This window comes from Gavialis gangeticus, unplaced genomic scaffold (assembly GCF_001723915.1).
Source record: "Gavialis gangeticus isolate Ggan-Ray unplaced genomic scaffold, GavGan_comp1, whole genome shotgun sequence".
Lineage (NCBI taxonomy): Eukaryota > Metazoa > Chordata > Crocodylia > Gavialidae > Gavialis > Gavialis gangeticus.
The window spans coordinates 14,566,573-14,578,897 of NW_017728991.1; the positions used below are offsets into that span (position 1 = coordinate 14,566,573).

Below are 12,325 nucleotides of genomic sequence, written 5' to 3' on the forward strand. Positions count from 1 at the left end.
TCAAAGGAAACCAAGTCCACAACCAGCCTTTCTGCTGTCTGGCCCCGGGGGGACCCCAACGCATTGCACTCCACATCAACTCCCATTCCCAGAGCACATAAGGGAGACATGCAGTATAAAGTGCAAGGAAGTTCCTGTTGCGCTCTCAGGCTTAATGGGATCCCTGCATGCCTGGGCTATGGGAGTTGGAAAACAGTTCGCTTTAAAGGCAAATCCCCACCAAAGTCAACAGGACGGTGCTTGGTGTGGATCAGTGGCATTTGGGGCCAGGGCACAAGACACAGACAAGAAGGCAGGGAGTGGGGGAGAGATGGAAGAAAAGAGAAAATCAAAAAGAGGGACTGGGAAAGGGCTGAGATGAAAGACAAAGTAATACTGAGGCAGGGAAAAGGAGGGATGGAGAGAGGGAGAAAGGGACTTAAAAGAGGATACAGAGAAGGACAGAGCAAGAGAGATGCTGAAGCTAAGGGGGCAAGGATAATATGAGTTAGGCTAGGAACAGATGTTGCATTTGTCCCTGGATAAGTTGTACCTGTGTTTGTCCCAGAACAAAAATATCCTGGTTTTGGATATACATACATCACCCTTCTAGTCAAGGGTTAGTGGCTGAATGTAGTACTGCTCTTCTGCCATTGATTCAATCGGGCAATCTTGTGATAACTATACAGACATACTGGGATAAACTGTTATGGCCTCCTAGCCAGGAATTTTTTTTAGGGTTTATCCCAGGACAGTAAACATGACCATCTGTACAATTGGACTTTGTCCCAGGATAAAATAGTTTCTCCCAGGATAAATGTGACATCTGTTGACACCCTACACGGCATTAAGCAATGGCTCTTGGCCCACCCCATCTTCAAAGGATTTTGTAAACAGAAGCTTTTACCCAGGGTCCTAGACAGATTTTGCAGCCCATGCTGAAGCCCCGTCCTACCATAGGTACAGTTTGCTGTACCCAGGATAGCTGGTTTAAAGCAAGCTTGGCTCTGTTCACGCAGCTGAGGTCACACCAATGGATCTCAGTGCAGACAACTACTCCCCAAGTCTCCTGGGCAGCATATAGGTCTTCTAGAGATGAGGCCAAATTCAGATGTAGAAACTGCTTACATCAATAGAATTGTATCCACTTATGTCATTGTCCAGATTTGGCCCTAAGAGGTTAAGTGATTTGATAATGACCTGTTTGTTTTGATGCTCCTCTTAGATGAAAGGCCACCGTATAATGCAAGCTCCCTATTACTTAAGTATTAATTCTGTAATTATTACTATCCTTCTCATTATGATGATCATGGTGATGCCAGAGTTGAAGTTCCTGCTACTCAGTGAAGAAAATTCTAACTCTTCCATTTCTGTCTATTGAGGGCGGGGAAAGCAGCACACTAACAAACATGAATACAGATGGGATGGAAAAATTAGCTGAGGGTACTGCAAAAAGCAGGGCAAAAGGGGACAAAACAGCCCCCATCCCAGCCAACATAGGGCAGCAAAGGGGAAAGAGTCATGGTTAAGCTGAGTCTTCCTATCCTTAGCATGAAGTCAGGCTGTTTCTGGTACTCCCACTAGCTTGTGTACCGCTATCTTTGGTGTCTATGTACCACACTGCAGTGCAAACATACTGCAGAGAAAAGGGGCATTTGTTGGTAACGGAGGGAAATGAAGATCCACAGACCATAGCTCAGTCTCTATCCAAACCCCAATAGATTGTTACAGGAAAGAAAACAGAGGAGATGGGAACATAGGTCTGGGAGGAACCTCTTCAGCCCCTAGTAGCCTTATTTGAGTCAGAGAAGAAAGCTGCAAGGGAGACATGAAACTTCAATGATACCTGGAGGGGAGGTCATTCTTACCTGGTGGCTGTCTGTTGTAAGAGATTGCTCACCAACACATTGCGTACTTCTCTTTATCTGTTAAGGACCAGCTTTGTTCCTAGCCTGAGCAGCTGTGAGCCCAATATTTGGCTACAGAAGTGAAATGTAATGGCTCTATGACTTAGAAATGCACAAGAGTTCCTATAGGAAAGCTTATCTTTTGATGAAAGACAGCAAAGGAAAATAAAGTGGTGGCAAAGAGGAAGGTGTCATTCCAGCCCAGCAGGACTGAGGCTGCTTTTGGATAGAGCAGTGGTTTTCAGCCTGTGGTCCGCAGACCCCTGGGGGTGCGCAGACTATGTCTAAGGGCCCGCAAAAATGACTATGGTCAAGCAAAAGTATAAGAGTACCCAGACTTACAATTCAAAGGGGTCCACACCTCCATTCCAATTTTTTAAAGGGGTCCGCAAATGAAAAAAGGTTGAAAACCACTGGGACAGAGGATTGCCTGGAGCTACATGACCAAGTGAGTGAGGACAGCTTGTTCTCCTCAGTCCCGGTACTATGCTGCCCTAATCACTAGTAGAGCAGGGAGAAGCTAGGCAGGGCCCAGGACCAAAAGGATACAAGGATGGGTTCTTTCCTTTCTCTCCCGAATGTGTCCAGATGGGTCAGGCTTCACCTGGACGACTGGAGCAATACGGGCTGGAACCCAGCATTAGTGGGCGAGGGTCCAGCCCATGAGCAGCAGCTGAGATCAAATGAAGTATCCCTTTAGCATCTAATATGTCCTATCTGGCGGGGAGGGAACAACTACCATCCTTTCCAGGGGGGTGAACTTGAGCTAACAGACCTTTTCCTCCGGTAACCCACGACCTAGTGGGGTGGCCAAAGTCATGCCCAGCCACGCTCACACCTCTCCTCATATAATTCTTATCTCCCCATCTCTCTCTTTCTTCCCTAAAATCAGCCATTGCACAAAATGGAGCATGTGACCTTTACTGAGTTTATGAAGCAGCACTGTCAGTTCCAGAGATGGTGTAAATCAAGATGTCCAAACAGGTATAAATTCCTTGGCTGACTTGATTGGAGGGAAGAGGAACTTTGCCGAGAAGCTCAAGACAGACCGGAGATTCAGGCTGCCAGTGGGAAAGCAGGTTGGTGGAACAGTTTTTAGCTTTTTACATGCTAGTTTGGCTCTCGAGGATTGTTCACCTCAGGTTTAGATTATGATAGAGTCATGATTTCATGCAGAAGTACTGAGCTGATCCTGGCAAGTAGCAATGTGCACTGGATGAGTTGGAAAGCTAGAAAAGATGGCTAAGGGACTTTGTTGCTTTGAATGCATACTTCTGTATGGACCATGATGTGCTAGCCTGAAGAGTTCTCATGCTTGTTGCTTCAATTAGTCTCTTTTCATGCCACATAGCATGGCATTTTGTCTTCAGGTTTCAAGGCTGCTGCTTAAATCCAACCATTTGCCCCAAGACCTTTGATCTTACCTGCATCCCAGTGCTTTCTGACAGGTTACATCAACAAACGTGTTACACTGTCTATTAGGCACGTGCTACCTGTGTAATTAATTTTCATGTTCAACTAACATTACATTCATTCCTACATGCTTAAGCATGCATTAACATGACATTTCAAAGGCAGCAAAACAGCACGCACAACCAAAATGGTATCAGTGACCAAACATGACTGACGAAGTGTTTTCCACATTCTTAAACAAATCTGTTAAAATCTAAGGCGTTCCCGCAGCAGGGAGACAAATGCTAATTTGCATTCCAGCAACTGCAGAAACTGGGAGCACATGTATTGAATGAAAAGTGCAGCCCCATTAAAAGTAAATTGATGTTGAGAACGCAGAAGTCTTGCAGGGAAAGAATAACAGCAGAATGGGATGAAGTGAGGCAGGGGAATTTCTTCTCATTTCCCTCCAGTAGCTGCATCTTCCTTTGACACTGAACCTTCTTCAGGCTCCCACAGGGGACTCTCATAATAGTATCCCATGAGTTCACACTGGCACAGTTACTTCAGAGAAACATGGCTGTAGTGGGTATTTATCTGAATGGATAAATACCTGGAGTGGGGTGGGATTTGGGGGGGAAATAACAGCAGTCGTCCCTCTTTATCTCTTGCTCTCCTGCCTTCCCCTTACTTCTGCTCTGGGTATCTCCAGCTTCCCCCACCCCCTTTGTCTCAGCCATAGGCCACGCTGATTTTGTAACATAGGTTTCTACTCCCAACAGCACCAGCCCGTGCCTCCAGCCCTAGTTGAACCATGCCAGAGGATCCCGCGCAAAACGACAGTGAGATCGGACATGAAGACTCAATCGTGAGTTTGGGTCACAAAGATGACAAGGGCACCTTAGCCCATCAACCTCACCTGTCTCCCTCCACGTCCAGGCCCAAGGAGGTCTGGAAGAAAGGAGGGCGCTTGTTCTCCATCCTGCTGGCTGTTCATTTAGTGCTATTAGCCTGCACCCTAGTGAGCAGCGGGGCCTTTGAGAAGATCGCTGTGCATGACTATGACGTGTTCTTCCTGCTGACTGTCATGATGCTGATCGTCATTATCTGGATATTCTTCTACCTTGTTGGCACTTCCAAACGCCGGAATGCCATCCTCTACAAGGACTCCCATGCAGGGCCCGTCTGGCTGAGAGGTAAGGGAGACCCCCTCATGCTAAGTCTTTGGGTGAGGAGCAGATACTGAATGAGGCCACAGTGGAAGCTCAAACATAAGTGCTCTATGGGGAATGCATCGGCCCGACTTGGGACCCATCATCTCTTCCCTCTCCAAGCATCAGAAAGTTCTCCTCAGTATTCACCCCATGCCTGTCCATGAGCTGGTCTAGTCAATGGTCTCATTAACCCAAGTCCTGCCTGGGTTGGTCTTTATCTTGGAGGTTTCCTTCGTGCCCAGGAAGCACTACATTCCTCTTCAGTGCTATCACTTTCCCCTTACAAGGGCTGTTGGTATAAAGAATGTTTCAGCCGGGGTAAAAATCAGACCTGAACTATTCAGAGGAGAATCCTAAGGTGGCATCAACCTCTAAATAGCAATACAGCTTCTCTTCCTCCTTTTGTCCATTGGTACTAGCACCTCTTTCATGCCTCCACACCCAACACACGTGCACTGCAGCACCTCTGATTTCCTCTGATTCCTCCGCAGGAGGCCTGGTCATGTTTGCCATTTTCAGCCTTGTGATGGATGTGTTTAAAATTGGGTATTACTCCAGCTTCGAGAACTGCCAGATTGCCATCAAAATCATCTACCCAGTTGTGCAGGCCATCTTTGTGATCATCCAGGTGAGCTGGGCATGCTGGAGAAGCCAGGCTGAACCCTGGTACAATGCATCAGGGAGTCCCAATGGGTCCTCAGCTACTGTCTGACCAGGGAGCTCAGGTGTCCCCCTCGACTAGACCGAGCTTCCCAGGGGAGGCCCAGCCAGCTCGCATACATTTCTCCATTGGCAAGAACATATTTGATCACTTATTATAAATAAATACACAATCATGACTTGCTGGATGTCAGTGGCTCACAGATGCTTTCCATAGCACAAATTGCTATCATCTTCCAGGACTGCCCACCTGAAATCCTCTTCCCATGTCGCTGGTCTCTTCCGTTAACCATACAGAAAGGGCAGGGGGTGGCCATGGCCCCTGACATCTGTTTTTTTATTGTCAGTGGCAGAGGAGAGGGAAATCTGACTTCCAGGTCGGGAAGCCCCGTTCTCCATGAACGCTGTGGAGTAAAGCAGAGGAAACAGGAACAAATGATGTGCAGTGAGGCCTGGTAGAAGCAGGCAGTGCCACAGCAGGCTTAGGCAGGAGGAGGATCTGTGAGGGCACAAGCGGAGAACGTGGGGCAGCTACAACAGCTGCGGAAGTACAAGGACCTGGAGTGATGCCAGAGGAGAGGGGTGGGAGGGATAATAAGCCAGATAAAAAGCAGGGAAGTGGCTAGATCCATTGCCTGGCAGGTGTGAGGGGCCTTTTAAATCATTCTTTATATCTTTTTCAGACATACTTTCTATGGATTTCTGCCAAACACTGTGTCCAAGTGCACCTGGATGTCACCAGGCAAGTACTTCGCCCAGCGGTGGGGAGGAGACCTCTGTATACCGCCCCCCAGCCCTCGGCCACAAACACACAGCCTCTGCTGCAGTCAGAGGCACCTACTTTACTGCCCATCTCCATGTCACTGCTACCGGTATGCCTTCCCCAGTAAGGGCCCCCTATGGCCCAAATCAAAGCAGGGCACATCAGCCTCTCACAACTGTGGCTCTTAGCTCAGGCACTGGTGGCTTATGTTCTGAGATCCAGCAGCCTAGCAGTGATCCCCGCAAGTAGCCCAAAGGCACCGTTAAAAATGCCAGTGAGTAGCACTTTAAAACGTTCCTGAATGACTCCCTGGCACCAGAGAAGGAAGACAAAGCACCACAGAGCACCAGGAAGATCCAAAGGCTGAAAGAACAAGAAACCAAATCAGTGCATCTCACATTCTCCTTTTGCAAGGCTGAATCCACTTTTCTGGACAGACCAACCCTGACCCGTTAGCCCACCAGATTTCCAGCCCTACCCTGCTAGAAGGCTGAGCTGGAAACAAGAGGAATAAAGACTTGATCAAAGCTTACTAGTCAGTCTGAAAAGGGAAAGCAACAGGGAGTGGTTAGAGCAGTAGACCAGGAGTCATGAAACCTGGATTTCTTTTCTCCAGCGACTTCCTCTGTAAACTCAAGCAATCACTGGTTCTCCTCCAGTTTCTCTCTATATAAAATAGGGGAGATGACCTGTGCCTGCCTTATGGTAGTGACAATCAATCCACCAATGTTTGAAGAGCTCTTTGAGGCCTGGAGCAGGCCATGTCTTGACACCATGGCTCTCCGTTCTCTTGTACAGGTGTGGCTTGATGCTGACTTTGACCACGAACCTGGCTGTGTGGATGTCAGCAGTAACGGATGAGTCGGTGCATAAATCACACTCAAAATTCAACTCCACAACTGAGCAATCAGCAGCATTGATTATGAAAGGTAATTTGCCAGTTAATAAAACTGCCAAGGCCTGAAGAGTAGGCCACAGAGGGACAGAGCTCTCTCACACCTGGATTCTGATACCTTTATTCATGCTGAGTGGTAATTCGTGTATGAATGCAAGAAGACCACACAGAGTTAAGGTCCTATTTAGTCTGAGCAGAAATATCATGATCTGGCCTTTGGTATTTATTTCTCAGTTTGCATCTAGGAGGGATCAGAATGGGGAATGGGCTTGAAGAAGCAGGACTGAAATGAATAGGGAAGGACACAGGGAAAAAGGAAAATGAAAAGGAAGGGAAGAAAATGGGACAGGACAGAAAGAAAAAAGAAGGGATGGGAAATGGGTAGAGAGAGGAAGAGAGGGTTGTTGCCTAATGTTTGGCAAAAGGTAACCTCAGGTTTAAATGCTTAGAAGTCATGACATCTACTTTTACCTTTGCTCATGGATTTCCGTGAGCCTACCCAGGCTTTTCAGGGCCACCTGCTCAAAGCTTGAGCTCTACAAAAATACTGTAACATGTGTATGTCTTTTTGACTCTAGCTGGAAAAGCTTCCTCGGCGGATGTTTGTCAATGCAAAACCCATATCTGCGAGATCTTCCAGAACGGCTATTTTTGGTTGTACCCTTTCAACATAGAGTACAGCCTCTTTGCCTCTGCCATGGTCTATGTCATGTGGAAGAACGTGGGACGCCTCATAGATGATCACGCCCACCTTGTCCACCACCTGAAGTTCAGGCTTTTCAGAAGGACCTTCTTTGTGGGTATTGTTTTGGGGCTCATCGTACTGGTGAGCGGGCTGGGGGTTCTCATTGTGTATGAAGTGCAAGTGAACACCCACAGCAACGAAGAGAAGACGAACCAAGCGCTCATCATGTATTACATCTTCAACATAGTCTGCCTAAGCCTGATGTCTGCGGTCTGCATTGGAGGCTCCGTCGTCTACAGGCTTGACAAGAGAGACATGGACCGTCACAAGAACCCAACAAGAACTTTGGATGTGGCCTTATTAATGGGAGCAGCCCTAGGACAGTATGCCATCTCCTATTACTCCATTGTGGCTGTCGTGGCCAGCACTTCAAGGGATACCAAAAGTGCCCTCAACCTGACCTACTCGCTGCTGATGATCGCCCAGCACACATTCCAGAACATCTTCATCGTCGAAGGCCTTCACCGGCAGCCCCCTGAAGAAAGACACAAAACCAGTCCCCACCGGAAAGATCTGTATGGACTCACCTTTGTCAACATCAACACTATATCCCTCCGGATCCCCGATGGTGGCAGCGTACTAGGATCCAGCACACCCCCCAACCCAGGAGCAATCCAAGCTTCTGATGATGTGCAGTCCATAAGGATGCCCAAGAAGGTGAACTGGAGGAGCAAAGCCTTAAGGGAGATCTCCTTGTTCCTGCTACTGTCCAATGTAATTGTAAGTACATTTCTGAATGGCCATTTTCTCTGCCTTGGGGGAGGAGAGCATGTGGTCTAAGGAAAACTTGCCCTAGCACCTAGCAGCAAAGCACACTAGCAAGTTTCTGGGATCTCCTTTGGGGAAAAAAACCTAAGCACAACCCGCCTCTCACTTCACCTGTTCTGAAATCAAAGATGCTATAGGAACAAGCATTCCAACGGCATAGCTGGGCACAGATACACCAACCCAGAGCAGGGTTTTGCAATTTGTGCCAAAAGAGAATTTACCCCCCAAATTTGTACAACTGGTACAAGTGAGAGGGGAGGTCAGGTCCAATATTTTTCATTAAGTGCAATAACCCTTTACCATTCCTTTTTCTATGCAAGGAAAAATGCATCTAGAGCCTGATCTAACTTCTCTTCTTACATATCCAAAGAAATTAAATTCAGTAACAGGCATTTAAAACAGGGATGGAAGGTTACTTCCAGTGAGGACAGTGGTAGAAAAGAAATCCCATTGCCTTCAGTGGGGCTGGCATTTCATCTCTGGGTCAGCTTGCACTCAACCTTCACTGACAGACCTCAGAGTCTGCAGTAGCTTCTTTGAGAAGCCTTCCCTTGTCTTACAACCATGCCTTCATCCTGCACGTTGTCAGGGGAAGCAGTTCAGGGTAGTCTGAGCATCCCTTGTCTTTGATTTATAGGGCAGCTCTGAGGAAGAGGCATGTTTCATAAGGCCCTGGCTTCCAAACAAGCCAAGCACAGATTAGTCTTTAGAGTCACTAAATGCCAAGTCACATTTGCACATGATCCAGGGTGTTTAAGGTCCGTTAACGTTGCTTTCAGGTCTCATCTATCTGCCCGCTTGCACCAAAAGGTACATGAGGTGATGCAGCCATCATAATGCACATGACCCAGAACCAGTCTTCGGTTCTCCAAGTCAGGCACACGTATTAGCACACACTCGGCGCCACTCTAATACAGCTACATCACCTTACGTCCAGGATTTAGCATGCACAGGGGGGAAATGAGTGGGCTGGACCAGAACGCAGAGGGGAGTAAAACAAGGCTTTAATGTCCAGTACTCTCGCTTCTGGAGGACTACAGGCTTCCCTGACAATGGAATGGACACAAGGGCCATCTCTGAGATGGTCCTGGACATAGAAGATGCATCTTCCCTCTTCTGTCTGTTCCACCCTTCAAGTCACTTAGCAGAAGCAACTGTAGTTACTTACCTTGTCCCACCTTTCACACTGAGACCGTCCTATTTGCTCTCTCTCCCCCCAATACAGCTCTGGATAATGCCTGCGTTTGGTGCCCGGCCTCAGTTTGACAACAAGCAGGAGCTTGACTTCTATGGCAAGCCCATGTGGTCTGCCATTGTGGACATCTGCTTGCCCTTCGGGATCTTCTATCGGATGCACGCAGTCGCCAGCTTGCTGGAGGTCTACATCATGTCCTAAAAGGGAAGATGAGAAACTGCTCTCTTGAGCCTCCTTTTCCACCCCCAAGACTGAACGTCTGCATGGCTGATCTCAGTGGTTCAGGACTTGCTGGAATCTCCTGCTGTGGGATCCTGCAGCAGGGATAACCCAAGAAGACAGATTTTATTTTTATACTTGTGTGTGTATGTGTGCGCGCGCGTGTGTGCTTGGGTTTAAATTTTAAGGCTTTTAATGAACTGGAATCATGAGCACTCTACCTACCATATGTTAAAAGAGAACTCCCTTACGTCTCGCAGGATTGATCCTGCTGAGCGTCCTCAATGCCAGTGATGCTGTTCTCCCAGGCAGCCCTCAGAACCTCATAGGATCAGAGCCCGTCTGCATGCAGGCCACATCCTGCTTGCAATAAATGACCCATTTGGGTCAGTGAGATAACTCAGGTGTATAAGGCAGACTAAAGGAGATCGCACAATGTCTTGCCTCTGGGAGTTCAGCTTTAAAGGAAAGGAATGAAGTACACACATGTGAAAACTGAACTGATAAAGCTTGACAGCTCTTGGGATCACATTGGCATGCCCATCCTCCTGGTCACTGACTGGGGTCCTGCCAGCCTCCCCATACCACCCTCCATCACCATCACCTTGCCCTTCAATGAGATATTACAGCTGCTGATCAGCTGGCTGAGAAAGACCCCCAACGGAGTGAAAGCTTTCCTCTTCCCAGAACAAACACGAAGCTTCGCTCCTGCTGAAGTCCAGGGAGTTTAGCACGTGATTGAAGGCTGCCCTGAATAGGGATATAATCCCATGCTTTTAAGTGGTTTCCTCAATCAGGGCTCAGGAGCTGGAACATCCAAAGGTTAATGATAAGGAGACTGAGAAAGAAGGGTGTTTTAATAGCATAATGATTTTTTTAATATATGAACTTTTTTGTATAAACATATTTATTGATTTTCAGTGCAACAGTGAATGACTAAAGGCTTCACTCCACCACACAATGCAGCCTGAGACCCAGTGCATCCTAGAGACCAGATCTGAACCTTAGATGAGGGCCAAGGCCTCCCAGTGAGGCCTGTGCATCAGGTCGCAGAGCTACGATGTGTATGCACAAGGTGAAACAAGGCTCAGACAGTCGGGGCTCCGTTTGGCAGGGAGTGAGGTGGGGGGACTGGGATCAGTAAATGATGCAATGCGGTACAGCTCTGTTTCTAGCTCCGGACATGCCATTTACAAAAGAACAAAACATTATGTACCACAGAAGGCAATTGCAGCGGTGATGAAAGCTGACAATCATTTCCCAGTGATTTTTGCATATTCTTTGAAAGAATAAATGAAACTCATATGCTCTGATTAGGCTGAGCTATTTTCTGTGTGTCGTATCCCAGCAACTTGATCTGAATAAAGTACCTGTTTTGGAAAGGTCTCCAGTCTACGTCTGAAGGGATTAGAAACTGAGGAATCTCCCACTCCCCTTGGCAATTTCTTCCAATGCTTAATAAAACAGACTGGCAAATGCTTGTGCTTTATTTCTAGTGTAATTGCAGCTGACTTTAATGTCCAACTGCTGGTTCTTGTTACATCTTCCTCCACCAATTTAAAAGACCCTGGCTTTTTCTTCCTGTGAAGGTAAACGGTAGTTGTCTTTCACATTTTCAGATAGGAGATTAAGTTCATACTTAACATGCAAGAGAAACAACTGACTCAACAGGGAACTCTCTGGATTAGAAATATCCAGCCATGGTCTTCTCCTTCCAGAGATACCAGAACCTGCCCTTACCTGCAATACCCTTCAGGAGGTGTCACCCACCGTCACAGCTCTGGGGTTAGCAGGTCTCTCTCTGTCCCCCCGTATTCTTGACCTCAAGCAGGTGTCAAGCCTGCTGTCCTCCCCTCTCCTGGGAGTAGAGTCATGTGGTCCTCCCACTGCACCACCACATCCTGGGCCATGGTACTCTGTGCATTCGCAGTGGTTACCCAGCCAGTCCGACTGCATTACAGGTCCTTGTTTCCCTCTGGGATCTTGTGACTGATGCTGTACAGAGTGAGCAGGCAGCCTCCTTAAAACAGAAGTACGGTCTCGTCCTGAGGCAAAATAAATTAAACACGAGAGAAGGGTGGTTTTAGGCCTACACATCTCTCTTGCATAGCATTCCCACCAGGCTCATCATATCTTGGACCTCCGAGGGGCCTGGGTCTCAAATCTCAACACCCTGTCTCGTTCCTTAAGGGAGTGTCTATGTCTTTATAACCTCCTGGCCCAAGCTTGGAGGGGCTGCCCCCAAGCTTGCTGGTGTGCTGCACCAGGTTATCGGAGCAAAAGGCTTTTGTGCAGTCTCTTAGGTGCTGGCGGAGGAAGAGAACAGCAGACTCCTTCCTGGGTGCATTTCCTGACATCCTGCTATTGAATTAACATTATGCTGGCAAAGAGTAACCCCCGTAGTGACCAGATCAAGATGGCAATGTTCAAACTTCCTGACAGGTGGCTTCAAATCCAGCACAGTCTGGTCCGTCAGAGGCTGAAGCATAAGTCCTCTGGAAACCTTATCTTCTTCCCAACAGCTGAGGAAGGGGCTGGCATTTGGGCAGTGTCTAAACTCTGACATTCACTTTTGCTCATCAGGTGGC

General features: G+C 47.7%; 1 protein-coding gene across 1 annotated transcript; it reads left to right on the plus strand.

Annotated features, from left to right (window-relative positions):
• The first annotated feature begins 3,952 nt into the window (after nt 1-3,952).
• On the plus strand, nt 3,953-11,050 carry OTOP2 (otopetrin 2). Its single transcript, XM_019517937.1, has 6 exons — nt 3,953-4,474; nt 4,984-5,120; nt 5,836-5,894; nt 6,714-6,844; nt 7,389-8,275; nt 9,549-11,050. Exons 1-6 carry the CDS (start codon nt 4,093-4,095, stop codon nt 9,717-9,719), a joined length of 1,767 nt encoding a protein of 588 aa, XP_019373482.1. The 5' UTR covers nt 3,953-4,092; the 3' UTR covers nt 9,720-11,050.
• Nucleotides 11,051-12,325: the final 1,275 nt, after the last annotated feature.